This window comes from Silurus aristotelis (assembly GCF_946808225.1).
Source record: "Silurus aristotelis genome assembly, chromosome: 23".
Lineage (NCBI taxonomy): Eukaryota > Metazoa > Chordata > Actinopteri > Siluriformes > Siluridae > Silurus > Silurus aristotelis.
The window spans coordinates 12,181,257-12,201,062 of record NC_139596.1 but is presented as its reverse complement, the minus strand read 5'-3'; the positions used below and the strand labels follow the sequence as shown (position 1 = coordinate 12,201,062).

Below are 19,806 nucleotides of genomic sequence, written 5' to 3'. Positions count from 1 at the left end.
AAACTCCTATTGTGAGGCATTTAACTTCCACTCAAAGCTATTCAGCATACATTCTTTAGACATAATATAGCATAACTAATTTACTTAAATTTATTAGCTTTCATGGACCAAGATTCATGATTTCTTTTTTTTTTTTGGTGGAGAATATACATATACTTGATACACATCAATGGTTTAGCACTTTATGTCATCTGAGAAAAACATTAAGCTTAAGGCAGTATTTAAGTGTTAAAATATTGCACAGGTTCAGTAAGTTATTACAGGTTAATGCAAAGACCTTAGTATGTACAGTGCAAGCAGCAGAATATATACCAATGGGGATTCGTTGAGGTGAGAGAGGCACGCCTGTTAGTTGTGTATGTGGTAGAGTGAGGAAAAAGCCGACACATGATTTGATTAAATTGCTTATATTATCCTCAACATTCAACTTGATTAGTTACAGTTAGTTGATAGGTTATGCTTCATAAAAATTGTCAATTTCATTTTTGTACATTTTCAAGACGACTGGCCTTTTAAGCTTCATAGTAGGACCTGAAAAAAAGCACACAAAGGGAAAACCTGTTAGGGAAAACCTGTTACACTGTTCATTTAAATCTAATATGATATAAATAATTATAAATGTTCTGTAATCAGCTGCAAATCCAAGCTACAGAGTTATTTAGGGTGTATTTGTTTTCATTTAGGTACTTTTATTAATTCATTCATCTTCAGCACCTGCTTTATCCTGCTTCAGATCTTAGGCAGGTTCTGAAGCCTTATTCCCAGGAATAATACTCATGCCAGTCTAACACAGGGCACCATAAATATTCACAATATCCATAAACTTAAATCACAGCCAGGGGGAATTTAGTGTAGCCAGTCCACCTACTGGCATGTTTTTGAGGGGTGGAAAAAAACTGAAAACTCCACGCAGATACCAACCCAGATTTCGTATTTAGTAGCTGAGGCTTAAAGACCCACTGGGCTTCCCACAAAGGTTTTCATTTTTCATATCTCACCTGCAATTTTTTACTAATATATTTTGCTCATTTAAGGCATTTCACTAATAGTTGTTATTAGTATAATTATCTAAGTACTGCTTAACTATTGTTCTATTGTATGTTTTTTTTCCCCTCAGTTTTATATATAAATTAAAATGTGTTTGTTTACTTGTATTAGTTGCTCTTCAAATAATACAATTATCAACTACACAGCAGGTTACACATGTCTGTCAGTAAAAGTCATGTACAAACTATTGAGTAAACCCTTACCAAGCTCTCCTCCAGTAATGGAAAAGTCATGTGATAGGAGCATCCATTTCTGTATCTTCTGAGCATTTGATACAGCCTTAGCATTGACTTTGTCCATACCATCCTGGATGACTTTGTAAATGTGTTTGCTGCCAGTGATCTCTGAAACTTTGCTTGCCATGACGCCATGCTGCTTACAAAACTGCTTGGCCATTGGGGTCAGCTCGTCTGTGGGGTCTCCATTGTTATCAACCTGACACTGAGTATTGCAAAAGGTTTGACTTAAAATTTTGTAAATGATAGATGCATGTTGTGTGTTTCTCTCTATATGAGTTATAGTTACAGTATAAATTTTTAATGGAATAAACTTTGGAAAGCTTTGAAATGAATGACAAATTGATAGTCTTACTTTGAGAGTGAGAAGCATGGAAAGGAATTTCCTTTTGTCCCCCACCAGCATGGCATTGCTAATGATTGGTATTTCCTCCTTGACTGCTTCCTCAATGGGGACTGGAGGGATGTTCTCTCCTCCAGCAGTAATGATCAGCTCTGTTAAAAAAAAAAAAACAAAGAAGGGAGTGCCATATCTACAACATATTTTCAATATGTGAGAAAAAAAGTACTATATATGTGAGAAAAAAAGTACTATATACTGTACTGTATAGCTGTGGTAATGTACTATTTTCTTAGTAATAATTCCAAAATGAAGCCAATTTCAAACTGGAGCTCTAATTTCAACTAATGCCACTAAACATCTTTCATAGTAATAAATGCATCAGGGTTTTATACCTTTTATCCTGCCTGTGATGTAAAGAAAGTTATTTTCATCATGCTTTCCAAGATCTCCTGAGTGCAGCCAGCCTTCTGAGTCCAGTGCCTCACTGGTTTTATCGGGCATGTTCAGGTAGCCCATGAAGATGTGACGGCCCCATAAACACACCTCCCCAGTGGCATCTGCATCTGGCTTGTACAGCTTTGTTTTGCAGCCTGGTATCACCTTTCCACAGCTGTGGGGAAATATTGAAATATGGTTTGAGCAATTTCAGGTTATGCAATAGATTGTAATAGGTACTTCCTTTTGTTTAATTTTAAAGTAGAGGCTATTTGCTCTTACATTATTTTTAGAAATATTATATTTTTGAGTAAGTTCTCAATGTACGTATACATGCAGAATAATATAACATCTGATTACAGCAGTTGATTACAACAAATCATCCTAAAAGTCACATACTACAATATTTTGTGTTCTTACAGTCACAAAGCTGCTATCAATATTTTTTTTGTTTTTGATTTTGTCTATTTTTTAGATTGCATATATGCAAACATTTGTAAACAACATGCTTGATTTAAATTACAGTTAGTTATATTGCCAGGTTGGAAAAAAATGTATATTTATTTATTTATTTAATAAATACACACACACACACACACACACACACACACACACACACACATATATATATATATATATATATATATATATATATATATATATATATATATATATATATATATATATATATATACATATATATAAAAATAATTTAATTACATTTTTTTATATTACTAACTGTAAATCCTTAAATTAATATATATTGCTCTAGTGTAAACATAAATCTATAAAAATAACCAATGTATAAGGCATCTACTGGAAATTAATTAGGGACAGACCTTGTAACACGGAAGTTGCCAGTCCAGGATACAGTGTGAGGGGCGGTACTCTCACTCATTCCATACAGCTCATAGATAGGAATGTTCAGACTCAAAAAGTAATCCAGTGTGTCCTTGGTGATTGGTGCTGCTCCTGTAAAGCAGTGCTTGCAGCGATCCAGCCCAAGAGAAGCACGTACTCTCTTAAAGACCAGGGTATCAGCCAAAGTAAAGCCCCAGGGCACTAATGGATTACTGGAGATCAGAGCATAAAAACATTACATATTCATATATTTCTCCAAACTTTAAAAAGCAACTCTAAAAAGTAATGATTTTGCTGCCAAAACATACTTGTCCATTGCATTGTAGCTGGCCTGAAGACCTATTTCCTTAGCCCAATTTGCAATTCTCTTTTTCAAGAACGAAGATTTTGCACCGATGTCTTTCATTCCTTCCTGAATCTTTTCCCACACACGTGGAACACCCAGGAAGCTTGTAGGACGCACTTCTCTCAGCGTGGTGAGCAAAGAACCCTGCAGTGGCACAGCATTGATTTTAAAATCAACTATGCTACGTTTGCAGTATGGTAGTACAACATACTGTGCACTCACATATGATCGCTGCTATTTCATAGCATGCACTTATGTACTGGGTACTAGGATGTAATGATTCTAGATTTGATTTGTATGTATAAAACAAAAGAATGCTACAATGCTAACCTTCAGTGCATCTGGTTGGGCAAAATAGGTGGTGGCTGCAAATTTGAGAGCAGTCCACATGTCATTTACTTGGGCAGCCACATGACTGAGGGGTAGATAACTCAATAGACAATCCTTCCCATTGTTCAGATTAAACACAGACCCTGCTGCACTGGTGATCCATGTGATCTGCACAAAGGAACGGCACCAGATTACATTGGAACATGTTTTTCCAACAGCTAATAACAACAATATTATGTCCAAGCATATTTAAAAATACATTTTATAAAATCAGTTTAGTTGTAACTTACATTGTCATGACTGAGCATAACTCCTTTAGGGTTTCCTGTGGTTCCTGAAGTATAGATGAGAGTGCAGCATTCATTAGCCTTCTGACTGTTAATTACTTCATCCAGCTGAGCGTCTGAAACCTCCTCCCCAAGCTTCATAAACTCAGACCACTAAAAGAAAAGACGGTTCATCAGTTGCACAATCAATATGCAATATGCATATGTTTTTCAATATACATTCCTTATGCATATTTATATTCATTAAAAATTGTTAATTTAAAACAGTAATTTTAATGTTGTTCAGTTTTAAAAAGAAATTTGCCAGTTATTTTCAAATTCCCACAATTCATCTTGAGACCCTGGCTATAATTTAGGCATTTGCTTTTCTATAAGCAATCAAACAAACTCGCACACCCAAATGATCTCTATAAAAACTGTACATGATACTCTATATTATTATATTATACTTCATAAATATTAAACATATGTAATTATTAAAGTAAATTCTGTGGATGCTGCCACTCTAAATACAACATACAACACAACTACTGATATTATTGCTACATTAAAGTTAGCACGTAAATATTTGCATTAGCTTTCTTTAGACCGCTTCGTCAATACATGTGGTGTTTGAGTATCTCATTTACTTGCCACTTAGCTATAGATAAATGTCATTAAAGCTCAGACCTACCGTGTATAAGTCTGGCATCTTATTCTTCACTTCTCCCTTGTACTGAACAATTGCTTTCAGATGTGGTAGTTGGTCCTTAATCTGAGAAACAGACACAGAATGGAGTTCATTTCTCACACAAAAAGTTTGTTTTTCCCAATATAGATGTAAATGGTTTTCATTTGACTTGTTTTCATTCTTTAGAGCATTTATTAGCTAAATACCTGGAGGATTTTTGCTAGTTGTTTGTCATTTTCAACCACTAAAACATTGGCTTCGCAGTTGTAAGCCACATAGTGGCAGGCTTCTGGAGAGTTGGTGGTGTAGATTCCAGTACCAAGGCCTCTGAGGAACAAAATTATTGTGTTTTGTTATTTTAACTATGCCTACATCATGCATATTTTTTTTTTATATTTTAGCTTGACTGATACAGGTGCAAAGGTTTTGGCACCCATCACCAAATCACTTATTTTGTTGATGTTTTAAGATCAAATCTAAGTAAACACAGCGTCTACAAAAATTAAGTTTCAACCATTTTGCAGAATGTTTAAAATTTTCCCAAAAGCATTGCGGCAGTTTTGCACGTACACGATTAATATTATAATTAAGATTAGGATCTACACACAATTAAAAAATTTTTATTTTCAAATCAGCATAATGAGGGGGCCAACCTTCAGCTTGTTAAGTAGTTGATTGTGGTTAATTTTGTTTGATATTCTTCGAGCTCTTTATAAAATGTTGCCACTCAAACACAAAGCACAATAGATCCAACCAATGCTTAACAGATGGCGTGGTGTTGTTTTTATCAAATGCTGCTTCTTTTATTCTCTAATACTTGTGCACTACATGTTAATGACATATATGTTATAAAAACATGCAAATTGTGGCAAAAGAGTTGAATTTGTACGTCAGCAGTCCTCAGCACTTATTTGTAGGATGCCTCTTCTTTATCTAAATGCTGATTTTCATACTCGAAAAGCAAGAATTTTCATCTGATTATTTTTGCATGCAAATTAGTTTGTCATGTTAGTCATGGTTGCACAGAAAAATACCAACAATGCTACCTTGCATTTGAAAAGCTTAACCTTCCATGCAGGTATTTGCTTTAGGGCTTTTGCTTTTTGCCCAGCATATAAGTAGTTCTTTCTGAGAGCCTTCTTGTTCATCCAAGTCTTGCACTGAGTTCCATAAATGCTACTTTCCTAAATTACATTTTAGACAGAGGTATTTGGAAGGACAGATTTTTTTTGTAATATATGTTTTTGTAGCCTTTGCATGGTTTGAAAGCATTTGTCTTATTTTTAAATCCTCAGCTGGTTATTAAACGTTATCATAAGGTCCCTCCGCAGTGGCAGCATACAGTCGCGTAGAGTAGGTTATGGGAAAACCTACTCTTCTCAATCGTATTTATTTATTTAATATTGCACAGTATCGCAAAGTGGTTTTCTTTTCTCCTGAAAAGATGCTTGAACTATTCTATACTAAATCCGTATATATATTGCAAGCTTCTAAAACATGCTCCACTACCTACTCTACTCCACTGCGGAGGGACTTTTTGAATGCACTATAATACAAGTGGAAGGGGTTAGGGTTAGGGTTAGTACTACTTGCAGTATATTTAAATGAGTTATGGATATAACTGTATGTCCTGTAGATAGAAATGTTATAATATTATATATAATTGATTTGTACTGAACAAAGAAACATATCTGAATATATAACAAAGAGAAATATGTGAATATAAGAAGCTGTACCCTGCCATGATGCAACCGATGTTTGCAATGAACCACTCAGGAGAATTGAATCCCAGAATGCCAACACCATGGAACCGCTCCAGCCCCAACTACACACACACACACACACACACACACAAACACATGAAAAAATAAAACATGTCCAGTGACAACATTGCAAGTATGTTTAAAATTATTTCATTTCCATAAGTCTATAAATATGCTTAAATATTACAAAACTTCCAGATAGAAAGAAAACTGCCATAAAGAGAAGAAAATATAATTAAAGCCTGCATGACATGCACAGATACTGTAGACTTGGAAACAAAAAACATTTTTAGTTCTCCAGTTGCTAAAAAAACCCAGTGAATAAATGTAACTTTTAAGTGCAAAGGTCATGACACTAAAAGGAGAAAAACTAGTTTGTGTACTTGTGGCATGTTACAAATGAGGAACTGAATGAGCATTTATTACGGCAAAATAACTGAACATGCTAGGTGCTTTTTAATTTACCCCTTTTTATTTTTTTAAACTTTATCTACTTTACCTCTATATCTGTGTACTCATATACACCTGAAGCTTATACCTGTCACTGTCATATCTACAGGTTGCACTACAACACAACATCTGCATAAGAACTATATAATATTAGCAAATAGCCAATAACCTCAGGTCTAAGGGAATACTACATCTACAATGGGATATTTTTGTAATATTGCCACTGAACATTCATATTCTACACTGGATTTAATGCTGCTTTGTACTGCCAAACAACACTAAGCAGCACATTGTCTATAGTGTCACCTTACCTTGAGAAAGCTCTTGGCTGCAGCTCGACACTTCTGCTGATATTGTTTGTAAGTAATTGGAACCCAGGTTCCTTTCTCCTTTGAGCAGAGTGCAAGGTGATTTCCGAAATTGTCCACAGTCCACTGGAACATTTGATGGATGGTAAGAGGAGGCTCAGCACCTTTACCCGACTCATCCATTCTTAGCTTCACTGGCTTGTCCCTTGTCACACTCCAGTACTGGTCGGCTGGAGCCAAGCGCACCTCCCCTGTAATTGGAATTGATTCATCATCTTTTGGATTTGAACAACACTCAGGGCCGCAGATTGGCATAATTCGTTTTTAAAAAAGGTTTCTCAAAAATGCATGAAAATTAAAGATAAAAGCTGATGTTGCTGTCTGTCCTGTGAAGTTTCTGTGCTGTCTCACACCTGCATCTTTATTCTTAAGCAGCTCTAAAGCTCAAGTTACAGGAAGGATATGGAATGTCGTATCGTACAATCAGGTTTCTGTTTGTGAGTTTAAAAAAAAAAGCAGGTGTGGCTGTCACCAGGTTACATAGTTTGGGGTTTTTAATTCTGCACATGCCCTTAAAAAGCATGCTACATAATCTTATATATATAGTATCACTAAATGCATAATGACAGATAACTAAATATATTAATAATCAAATACTTCTTTTTGTTTGTTTAAATGGCAGTGTGTTCATCCAAACAGAGTTTTAAATAGCAGCTCTGAAGCAAAGATGAACAATTATAAGCTCTGAATTTTACCTGCATCAACCGCAATTTCCTCAAAACTCTTGGAAGATGCCTCCTCATTTTTACTGATTGTTTCGGACAATGTTTCTGTTTTCAACTTCCTTGATTTTTTAGCAGCCACATCTCCAGATGGACTTGTTATCCCGGAATCATGCGATAAATTGATTTCTTTCACTTTTGTGGCTATAAAATCCATGCTATTGTTTTCGATTAAGGGACTGCCATTCGGTTGTCCTCCAGAGTCTTGGAGTGCCTGCTTTTCTCCCAAATGGTGCTGAGAACCTTTAATATCACTAGAAGCACAGCAACAAAAGAAACATGACTGTTCACTAGGAGACAACCACGTGACATCTAATCCATGTTATTTCTTTAATTGGTATGTACAAATTAGACAAAAACTACAGAACACAAATATACATACCTCTTTGAGTTTTTTTCCATGCTGTTTAAAAGGTTGTAGCTTTCGAATGAAATTAAATAATCGATTCAAATCTGAAAAAACTTTCTATAAAAGAAGAAAAACATTTATTAGAAAAAAATTAAAATTAAAATTAACACAAATCCAGCTTCTAGTTCTAGCTTCTTAGATTCCAGATCTGTTCGTCTGTTATCACTCCAATACTAACTGATCTATCTTTAATCGTGGCCTTTTTATGAAGAGCATCTGGTTGCAACACATTGACAGTATGTGTTAAGTAAACCAATGCTGCGTCAAGCAAAGGAGTGATGAAAGCATGGTGCTAGAAGGTGGCATGGTGCATTTCACTGTCAGCTGTCTGCCTTTCACCTATATCTGTTCACCATATTACCATTCCACTTCAAGGACAGTGGACTGATATGATATGAACATTTACTTAACCACAATTATGACTGAACGGTCATAGAAAACACAAACCCTGAACCACTGGTGCCATCTAGAGGCGTTTAGAGTTAATGCAATTATACATAAACAGAAGAATCCATATAAACAGTCTGCAACAAAGACTTAGGGCTACAGTTTGCATGAACAGTTTAACATTTAAGCACACATCACTAAACAGCACACCTCAACGATGAGAAAACTACAATAAATGGACAGTATCACCCAGATGAGGATAGGTTGCCCTTTTGAGTCTGGTTCCTCTCAAGGTTTGCACCTTATACCATCTCAGGGAGTAATAACTTCTTTGCTATTGTTATGAACTTATAAGCAATAAACTTATACATTCAAACTTCTTAACACTTTTTTAAAAGCTGCTCTGGGACAATCTTTATTATTTAAAGTGAAAACTGAATTGAATTATATTGAATTAATGCCAGATGGTCATTGTATTGAGTGGGACCTAAATGCCCTTTGGTCAGCAGTGGCACATAACGAAATAAAACCAGTTGCCATTGCAGTGGAGGGTCTGTAGCCTACATCCTCACCCATCAATGTGAGAGAGCAAAAGGACAAAGTGCATCATTACAACACTGGTGTGGCAACATCGAGATCTACACTCTGATGAACTTTTGCACGAACCGCCACATGCCATGGACCACGTCCAGCGTTCAATATGAAGTGGAACAGGAACAGCAGAAAGAAACGGAACTAATATTAAAGTATATTAATTATATTGTAAAATTAACAATAAAAATAAGATACAGTTACTAAATATTTCATCCAGGTTCATCCATATGTTGGTTTACGACAGTCAAACGTGCTAAAAGTGCTTTTATTAATAGTTCTTTTAACTAAAACAACCATCGAATAAACTGAACTAGAAAACCTCGTTGCTTTGATCATCACAGAAATGTGGTGGTGTTAAACATCGGTTTTCACCTGCTTTCTTACCTTCCTTCCTTCTCTGGTTAATAACTGTGACGCTCCTTTGCTTGACACTTGCTAAATGAACGCCCTGCTCCTGTGCAGTTTATAGTGTTACCTAGGCGACGTCACAGAGACTTCGTCTGACGTCACAACATATACGTCACGAGTATGTAATTAACATATCGTACAATGGGCTCGAGCCCTGTTTATTAACCTTTTTTGAGACCAAAATTTGTACAAAATGATACGAAGTAAATATAATGACAATTTAACCCTTTGATTTTGAGTTGAGCTCCTGTGGTAGCTAGCTTTCAGAGCTCTCTCATTCACCTCTTTTCAGTAAAGTTGCCGTTTCTCAGTTTATGCAAGCGTAGAATAATAGTAGTCTTGCTGTTTCGTGTGGAGGTGGTGTTTAAGCTGGAATTGGATCATGGCACTGTTGACAAACTTGTCCACCCCGAACGCACCAAGCGTAACTGAGTTGGTGCAGTCAAAACCCCAGTAAAAATAAAATGTACCCCTCGAGCTCGCTGTTTTTTGTTTTCTTCTGATCACTAGTCTTACTAGGGCCTTTATCTGGGTCAGAACTTAGCCCTTGACATCTCTACATCTGCCTCTTTCAACCCAACCACCTGCATGTCTTCCCTCACCACATTCATAAACCTCCTCCTTGGCCTTCCACTTTTCCTCCTTCCTGGTGGCTACCCCATGTCCCTCCTCTGAACATGTCCAAACCATCTCAATCTCACCTCCCTCACCTTTTTGTCATGAATGAACAAGGTCATTATTTTTATCTCCCTTTTGCTGAGTTGAGCATCAACAGCATTAACTTCTTTAGCAATTTAAGCTACCGGAGCTCATCTGTTGGATCGGACCATACGGACCAGATTTCACTCCCCATGTGCATCCCTGAACCTCATCCCCTGATGACCCTGTTGCCGGTTCACCACTGTTCCTTCCTTGGACCACGTTTGATAGATTTTGAACACTGCAGATCGGGAACATCACACAAGAGATGCAGTTTTGGAGATGTTCTGACCCAGTCGTCTAGACATCAGAATTTGGCTCCTCAAAATCACTCACATCATTACGCTCGGCCATTTTCATGCTTCTAATACATCAAGTTTGAGGACAAAATGTTTACTGGTTGCCAAATATATACCACTCACTAACAGGTGCCATGATGAAGAGATAATCAGTGCTATTCAATCTGTCATGCCTGCTCGGTGTATTTCCAGCAACTAAATATTTCTTTTTTTTTGGACCATTTAAGTGTTATTTGGATACTTTCCAACATCACACCTGAGGATCTCTGAAATGCACTGGACTAAAGAAGGTGATGGAACTCCCACTGCACACTAAAGACATTTTTTTGACAGGAATGCTTCTCACAAACTCTCCTAATACTGTTATTGTACACGGTTTTAATCACTATTCCTAACTATTGTACTCTTTTGATGAACTGGAGAAATTGGTGCATGAAATATAACATGATCGCCATGGATTCTCTAAAAAACTAAACAACGATTTACATTTTATTTGAATGTTGGTTTCCCTTACTAAAAACTTCTGCATTGAGACTAACTTCCCACCTTAGTTTTACAAAAAACTAAAAAAACAAAAAAAAAACAAAAAAAAAAAACATTGCCCTACAATAATTCAAAGAAACACTACTATCACTAAATGGTAGCAGCGTATAAAATATCTGAGCGTTAGTATAAATAGAAATGAAAATTAGGTGAGGGTAGATTGCCTTTGAGATTTAGGTTTTCATTGAGTGACACGTAATGCATTAATAGCAACTTCCATTATCTTATTAGCTTTATTAAGCTGAGCAGTGAGGTAATCACACTCTAGCTTGTTTAGTACTGACAAGACAATTTAGAAATCATAATGTGATTTATAATAGATAAATTAAATTTGACATAGTTCAATATTTGCCTGAAAGAGGCAGATGTAGAGGACTGAGTAGTATGGAGATGGATGATATATTTCAATATTTCCTTTTTTACACTCCATGATCCATCAACCTGCAACACCCATTTGAAATTGTATTTACTTTATTATTACTACATTATTTTGTCCAGCATTGCTTGTTTTTTCAGAAGAAAAAAAGAACTTGCTTTCACATACTCAAACTATCTAGAATTGTAATTATTTGTGACATGCTATAGCTAGCTATTTTAATGATTATGAATATGTTTTCTCTCCATGATTAAACACAAGTGGACAAGGTGGACATCTATCCTGGAGGCCACTGCATCTGTCGTCCTCCAAGGACATGAATGTGCAGGTGATACACAGACTGAGCTCCATGTTTCCCATCATTAATGACTGTAACAGAAACACAGTCTGTCGGCTTCACAAATACAAATGTGGAAAGATAAATAAATAAATAAATAAATAAATAAATATCTATATAAAAAAATCATATATTTGCATGAATAATTGGTTACTCTCAACACATTAAACCTACTCAATCTGTACCCCTCCCTTAATCCTTCTTTCTTTGCCAGTTTTTTTGCCACTACCAAGAGATGTCCAAGAAGCTGAAAGAAAAAAAAATAAAAGCATTGATGTCTTAAAGGTGAATAATACCACCAAAATAAATTGAGCACAGAAAGACAAACCGGTGCATCGTCATCATGAACATCACTGATCCTTGGTATAAGAGTTCTGGGAATAACCAGGAAATGAACAGGAGCCTGGGGACTGGTGTCTCGAAATGCTACACACTGAAAGAGACATTAAAGCAGTGCATTATATAAGGATTGAATACTAAGGGGGTAAAAACAACAGGAATTAAATGAACATGAAAACGCCCTGTTTCGTATTTAATTCAGAAATAATAAGTAGTATTTGAAAATCTATTGCAAATTATTTTGAGGGCTCAGATGACCAGTCTGTCTAAGAAACAGTCAGGCATTATACATTTAAGGTATATGCCTTGTTCAGTAAATGGCTATCCAGCTGCAAACATAACATTTTAATGCAAAAGAAGCTTAATAAAACTATGCAAATGCAGGAACAGAAGACAATTTAACTCTAAATAATGATGCTGTAGTTTGATCCAAAGTGCAGGGCATTATTTTTGCATTCTTTGTGTGTGTAGATTTCCTCCTAACTACACATTCTAGTCTCTAGTGTGAACATGTACTGTATGTGTGCATGTTTGTATATGGTTCCCTGTGATACATTCAGGGTGACTTCATGCCTCACACTTCTCCTGATGCACCACAACCCTCAGGAGGTTCAAGCGGATACTAAAGCTGAACATATTAATAAATCAGTGAGTATGATGTGATAATGATATGAGAAAAGAATGACAGGGGGAAAGGGAACTGGTAGCCCACTAGGTAAGGCTCTTAGGAATATTAGTATTCTTATTGAATATTAGGAAGCTGGGGTCAGAGCACCCCTGGAGCACAGAGGGTTAAGAGCCTTGCTCAAGGGCCCAAGAGTGGTAGCTTGGCCATACACGTTTAGTTTTTTTTTTTTTTTACCTTTATGAGAAACGTAAACGGAAATATGTAGAGAAACACCAAGAAACTATGAATCATATAAACCAACTGTGCATTTTATTCCTTGCCAAGGACATTTAAAAACATCTGCCCAGCTGTGAATGAGCCAAAATTACAACCACAAAAAAGATGTTTGGGCAAAATATGTTTTTATTTCCTTATCTGATTTATCCAGAAAACTTGTATAGGGTTGGAAAGTACTCTTGCTTATAAATATTATTATAATTTGCCCTATTAATCTGGCTCTGTGTAACTTGGTTGGCCAACAATGTTACCTTGTTATCTTCGTAAATTATGTCTGCAGGAATAGTTTTGTCAATAATTTTGGAAAATATAGTGGGCGCAGGACTTCCATATTTCTTGCTGGCTTTCTCTGCCAAGTGAACTTCATCATTGTGGGAATACAGGCGGAGGTTCTGAGACAAACACAACAAACACAAGTCAAATGAACAGATAAGCAGCACTCAAACATAACGCGCTAAATGCTAACAGACCCAGTGCCCCGGTCCGCCTACTTCCTACACAAAAACAGAAAGTAAAATTAAAGAACATTAACTAAATCTATATATAAACACCTGAACAGTTATGGCACGCCGTTGTAAATTATACACAATTGGCAAGGTGAATCCTCGTCTCTGCATGAAGGTACGCAGGATCATCGCAGAGTTTGTGTTTCACTTTACTTCCCATACCACACTACACGCATGCGCAGTAGCTATGAGAAGTTCGGCTCTTTTCAAAGATTCGGTTCTTTTGGCTCGGCTCCCTTATAAAAGCCGGCTCTTTTACGTCTTCCAAATAGCTCTTAATTTGGTGTCACCCAGAGCCTTCGATTTTAGCCTAATTTATTAAATATAAATGGTTTGTGTGTTGGTAAGCATTTATTATTAATTTTTTCGTCCAAAAACCGTTACTATTGTTTAACATTTTAATTAAACCTTTAAATGAATAACTGAACACGGAAACACAACAAACAAATGAAATAAATAAAGGCCAACGTCTTAACATTATTACACTTTAGATAAAATTATTATGATAACCTTTTAAATGCAATTGCATTTAATTTCGGGTCCCCGCCTCTCTCAGTCGCGTTGAATACATGACCTGTACAACTACTCTAGCTGGTATGGTATGATGCTAGCCTGCCCTCGCATGTGATTGGCCGCATAGTGTGCCCATCAAAATAAAGTCCCGCTACTGCTCATCACGGCTGAAAATCCATGCAGGCAGGGGCGGGACTTTATTTTGATGGGCAAACTATGCGGCCAATCACATGCGAGGGCTTGTTAAATCTGCTGAAGATTATTTTCTGAACAGTTCAGTTGGCACATCCATTTGTTTCTCCGCAGAACGACACCAGAATGTTCTTCTCGCACCAACATTTAATGAACAGTGGTCGCTGATGTTTGAATTTACTTATATGGATGATCAATTGTAAGCTGCATCTTAGCAACAGCGCCCTCTAGCGCCACAAAATACGATGGTCACAGAATCCGGTGTAACACCCGCTCGTTCGCTAACGAGACATTACTAATCTTGCGTGGACTTCCGTAAGATTAACTGGTGTTCTTGTCAACATAAACTAGTGCTCATAAAATGCACGCTGGATAATTTGGTGAATGTGCAGGTGGTCCTATTAAAATTGGACACACGTGGTGCCTTAAACTCCAGTCAAGTTGGTGGCGCCAAAGTACCAAACACTGGGATTGCCAACTACAATTACTAGAAGAAGAACTAACTGCATGGAGAGAGAAAAAACATGGCGGCCTGCAGTAGATCGCCCTTGCACTTATTTTTATCAGTTCAGACGTCGCGTGCGATCTGCACCAGAAATGTACAGGTTAAAAGGGCAGAAGAGAGTCCGGTATATCCACCGATTGTACCGTCTCGGACAGCAAAAAGCAAATCGGCAAAAAAGAGAGTGTTGCTTGAGTTCTTTGACCGGCTGCAAACAGTCGAGCCTCAGGAGAGGATCCGAGCTCTAACCCGCGTCCAGCGCATGAAGTATGTGGTTAACCCTCAAACCTCGGCTATAGGAGCGGATCAGTGGTACCAGCATTTCACCAAGACAGCGTACCTCTCTGGTCTTCCGGAGAAGTTGAGCACTGCTGAGCTGGAGGACACCGTGGTGTCTGAGCTGAGCTCCACAGTGTGTAAGGCTCTCCTGCAGGAGCACTGGTACATGAAGAAGGGCAGGACATTCATTCACAGGGAGCAGGAACAATTTGCTGTGCCGTTTATAATGAACGCTGTGTCTGGGCTTGTTGCAGCTTTGGCCAGCAAAAATCCTGTTTTCCTAATGTCTAGTTTAGGTAAGAATACTAATGATCATCAGCATGCTGGATAATTCAATCAAACCAGTTAACTTCACCCATAACCCTTAAAAAACTTTTGTCTGATTGCAGATGTGTCTCCTCATGTCAACTTTTACTGGATAAACGGAGAGAGAACTATTCCAAGAGGACACCGGCGTGGCAGAGTCGAGCCAAAGAGGTTCCAGATTGATGACAGACCTCACAGCCAGATACGCATCAGGCACCAGTTACCTGAGGTTTTCCTCACATTAATGACAGATCTGCATACAGACTTAATATACCAGTATGACAATGTAAAACACATTTATGTGGTAAGAGCAGTTTTAATTAAGGGGATATTTTTCTTTGTAGTTTGTGCCTCTTGAGACGGAAGTAGCTGCTGAAGTGCCCGTAATCCAGTTGGCTCCTGATGTCCTCCCTCTGTTTCGAAGACAGTATGATAATAACATATCTACAGGTTTGTATACCTTTGGTAATAATTTATAATGAAAACATGGCGTTGTGGTCATAAAAACGTGTGTTTAAATTTTCTTGGGGTCTTAGTCAAATTGTGCGTCTTTTTGTATTTATGTATTTATGTATTTTTTTTTTTTTAAGCAAAATTATTGGCAACTTAAAAGGGAAAAGTAGAACCTATGAAATATTAACATGGATTTTCCATTTCTCATTAATAGCAGTTTGCACTCAGGCTTTGCATAGACAATATCAATTCAATATAATTTATTGTCTGTTTAGCTTATGATCCATTTTAGAACAAATTCAACAGTAATGTTTGAGCATATTATTTAGTAAAAGCAATTGGGCTGGGGAGGGTTGCGTTAGGAAGGGCATCCAGTGAAAAACATGTGCCAAATCAAACATGCGGATGATCTGCTGTGGTGACCCCTAATGGGAGAAGCCGAAAGAAAGAAAGTAATTGGGCATGAGGAAAAGCTGACCTTGTGTAAAAAGCATGAAATGTGGTCAATTGCACTAATTTGACCTAGAAATACTGAGGAATAGAGGTCAACTGATGTGTGTTTTTCTCTGGCCAATGCCAATGTTTCGAAATCCGTGCAGCTGATGGCCGATATATAATGCCGAACATTTTGGCCAATGTTTCTGTCCAGTTTCCCCCAAACACCAACTGCTGCTGCGGTGACCCCTAACGGGAGAAGCTGAAAGTAAAAGAATATACACACATACAGTGCAACGATCGATACTCGTGGGGGTTACATTATATGACCCCCTTGCGAGTACCGGTAACACAAAAAATCAAAACAAAAAATATTAAACTCAACAAAAATTGTGAATTACTTGTCATAAATGTTTTTATTTACTACTTTAAATGAATAATACAACAATAAAATATTTTGTACAAGTTTTTCATGTAATTTATTAGTACAAACTGTTTTGAAATGTTATATATATATATATATATATATATATATTATAAAAACAATAAATATGTATGTAACTGTTTTCTTACTTAGGTGCTAAACTCCAAGACCCATGCTGCTATGGTCACACACAGTTCCATGTGGTCCCCGATCGCTTCCGCAGGGACAAACTAATTAATAAAAAGCTCTCTGATCAAATTGTGGTGTTTTTGAGGGCCAACGCTATTGCAAGCCTCTTTGCATGGACCGGAGCACAGGCCATGTATCAGGGTAAGTTTATATCACGGCTGCAACTAACGATTAAATCAATAATCGATTAATTAAAATGATGATTTTTGTAAAAAAAAAAAAATAATAATTTTTTGTTGTTAATTAATCAGATTAAAAAGCAAAAAAAAATTTTTTTATTTATTCCACATTTTGCTTTCCTTATATTAACTATATAAAACTCTTATTCCTGGTATTTATGAATACACATCGAGTTTAACCATCTTTATTTTTGACATTTTAAATGCTTATAGTAGCTGTTTGTTGAGGAGTGCATAAGGAATTTCTCCTTTTAAAAAAAAATGAATGAAAAAAAAAAATCATTTGATTATGCAGCAATTCGTGTAAATCAAAATTTGTATTGTTTTTAATGATAAATGCAGATGGCAAGTTGACAACCATGCTTAAAAATTCTATATGAAATATAATACATTGTTTTGACTATTTTTTTTGTTTAAAAAAAGATATTTTGTTTAGATATAAACATCTAGAATATATTATAAATAAAATTTAATATAATAATTAAACGATATATGCATTAATGAAATATACAATCATTGAAAACAAGCATTTAAACCTAGTAAAGCCGCAGTAAATCACGTTTGAAAACTGTTTACTGTTGTAAATAAATGCTATAAAAAGAGAATGGAACGGAGAAACCCAGCAGGCTAACAGGCTTGATTTAAAAAAAAATCTTTATACATTGGTGTACAAATGCATAATCATTCGCTAAAAAACCACAACAGTGACTAAAATGTAACCGTTTACTGCGGCTGTTATTTGCTGCTTTCAGATTTGTTGTTTGTTCGCACTGTTTAAATCGAATCCATCTCGATGTCATGAGTGAGGTAATTGCGCCACCTGGTGCTCACTAGTCACAGAACAGATTCAGTGCGACGAAGTTATCAAACATTACACTATAGCACTTCATTAAACTATACCATTTTCACATGATGAGGATTAAACAGTTTTTGTTTCGCACACTTATTCCTGCTGCCGGTTGATCCTGTACTCTCCGCTATTTCGCAAGCAGCTGTGTTATCTTGCCATCAGTGCTAACTCGTAACTTGAGCAGCCCAACTAATTTATCTCTATTCCAGTCAAGGACTGGATATGTACATTTTTAGACTAAACATTTAATCATAATGGCAATCAAAATGTTGTTCAAACATGGATTACTGAGAATGTCATTGAAGTTATATAAAATGCTACAACAGTAAATGAGCCACACTAGGCTTTTAATGGCCAGTGCCCCGTGACTTGCCATCTGCCAGTTTCCTTTCCCCAGCCAACCACCTCTTTTCAACTTGCTCATGCTACATCACAGGGCAGCATACCACACTCAAAATTAAGCAATATTATACCATCTTCAGAATCCTTGAGTGCCAGTGGAGATAAAACATGCAATCTCTGACCGAATTCTGCTCTCAGGATTCTATACCATTAATAGCTGTGCTTTGTGATTCGATTTTACAGTTTCTTGACAAGGCAAATGTTTTTCTGTTGCACCATTGGGGGGGGGATTGCACAACTTTGAGGTTTAAGGTGAAACTGGTATGTGAATGAGGTCATGTATACAGGACATGAAATTAGTTCTCTCCTGTAAGGCTGTTCAGCAGCTCTGTGATTTTTACATTAGTTTATGGATTAGAGAATCGTATTTTTTAATGACTCCTGCAGCTGGCATGCAATACTATAGAGCTAACTAGTAAGAAGGGACAACTAGGTATAAAAAATACCACTTTATCAAGAAAAAACTAAATGTATTGCTTGACTCTTTGTTCTGATTTTTTTTTTTAGGTTTCTGGAGTGAACAGGATGTGAGCAGACCTTTTGTGTCTCAGGCTGTGATCACAGACGGGCAGTACTTCTCTTTCTTTTGCTATCAGCTTAACACACTAGCCCTGAGTTCGTTCTCTGTTCCTGACAACCCACGTAAGAACCTGTGCTGGGGCACGGAGAGCCTGCGCCTCTACGACAGTGTCACAGATGGAGATGTAGTCGGCTGGAATGATGACACTTTTAAGCTTTTAGTAAAGTTTCTGCTGAACAAGCCATAAATGAAACCAAAAGAGCTTGAATGTGGAAATCTGATGGAATTTTCCCAATAGAAAAGAAATGTAATATAATTTGTGCATTGTTTATTGCAGGTGAATTTGAGCACATGTACACAATAAATGTATTCACAATAAACAAATCAAATGTCCGTGTGACCTTGTAATGATGATTGGCTTTGGGTTGCCTTTTATATATAATTTAATTATATATAAAAATATAAATTTGAATCTTCAAGGTGGGTTAGTGAACATTTTGCAGAGCCCATACATCAAGGCTGTCACGGTCTTCATCTTTTGCACATACAAATCTTATTTAAACTCACAACTCTTTTAATATGACATACAACAACTTTTAACATTACACAGCAATGCTTTTAACATTGGTAGTTTTGCTGTATCTTATTGCACGAGGAAGGCTAAGTTTTATACGCACACACCTATTAATTAAAAAGGCATTTTTGAAAAGGCTTACACCTCAAAAAACTTCAGAACAGGAAATAAAAGGTAACCGCTTTGCTACCAAAGCAACAAAGTAAGAGAAATTACATTTAAACATCAAAGATACTTCACGGAAACTTTTTTTTTTGGACCGTTTGAGCTGAAAATTATCTAGATTTTATACATTCAGAGATCATCTTTAAAAAAGCCTGGAACACTGC

General features: G+C 36.6%; 3 protein-coding genes across 4 annotated transcripts; 1 reads left to right on the top strand and 2 right to left on the bottom strand.

Moving 5' to 3' along the window:
- Window positions 1–120: 120 nt before the first annotated feature.
- LOC310718067 (long-chain-fatty-acid--CoA ligase ACSBG2-like) lies at window positions 121–11,931 on the bottom strand. 2 transcript variants are annotated; one of them, XM_083526599.1, is made up of 15 exons: window positions 11,550–11,931; window positions 8,241–8,324; window positions 7,832–8,112; window positions 7,080–7,327; window positions 6,292–6,380; window positions 4,762–4,882; window positions 4,559–4,639; window positions 3,889–4,038; window positions 3,599–3,766; window positions 3,231–3,412; window positions 2,901–3,134; window positions 2,019–2,236; window positions 1,639–1,778; window positions 1,251–1,488; window positions 121–531 (listed from the first exon to the last, which is right to left on the bottom strand). In XM_083526599.1, exons 2-15 carry the CDS (start codon window positions 8,258–8,260, stop codon window positions 455–457), a joined length of 2,247 nt encoding a protein of 748 aa, XP_083382725.1. In that variant the 5' UTR covers window positions 8,261–8,324; window positions 11,550–11,931; the 3' UTR covers window positions 121–454. The 2 variants fall into 2 exon arrangements, with proteins under 2 accessions (XP_083382725.1, XP_083382724.1); XM_083526598.1 differs by lacking the exon at window positions 11,550–11,931 and adding an exon at window positions 9,633–9,790.
- hint2 (histidine triad nucleotide binding protein 2) lies at window positions 11,651–15,282 on the bottom strand. Its single transcript, XM_083526602.1, has 6 exons — window positions 14,403–15,282; window positions 13,705–14,329; window positions 13,405–13,545; window positions 12,239–12,343; window positions 12,085–12,157; window positions 11,651–11,942 (listed from the first exon to the last, which is right to left on the bottom strand). The coding sequence occupies exons 2-6, from the start codon at window positions 13,786–13,788 to the stop codon at window positions 11,851–11,853; spliced, it is 495 nt and encodes a 164-aa protein (XP_083382728.1). The 5' UTR covers window positions 13,789–14,329; window positions 14,403–15,282; the 3' UTR covers window positions 11,651–11,850.
- Window positions 14,889–19,296, top strand: mrps30 (mitochondrial ribosomal protein S30; the record flags this gene model as incomplete). The annotated part of the gene is made up of 5 exons (XM_083526600.1): window positions 14,889–15,441; window positions 15,535–15,680; window positions 15,796–15,901; window positions 16,917–17,093; window positions 18,891–19,296. The coding sequence occupies 5 exons, from the start codon at window positions 14,889–14,891 to the stop codon at window positions 19,148–19,150; spliced, it is 1,242 nt and encodes a 413-aa protein (XP_083382726.1). The 3' UTR covers window positions 19,151–19,296.
- Window positions 19,297–19,806: the final 510 nt, after the last annotated feature.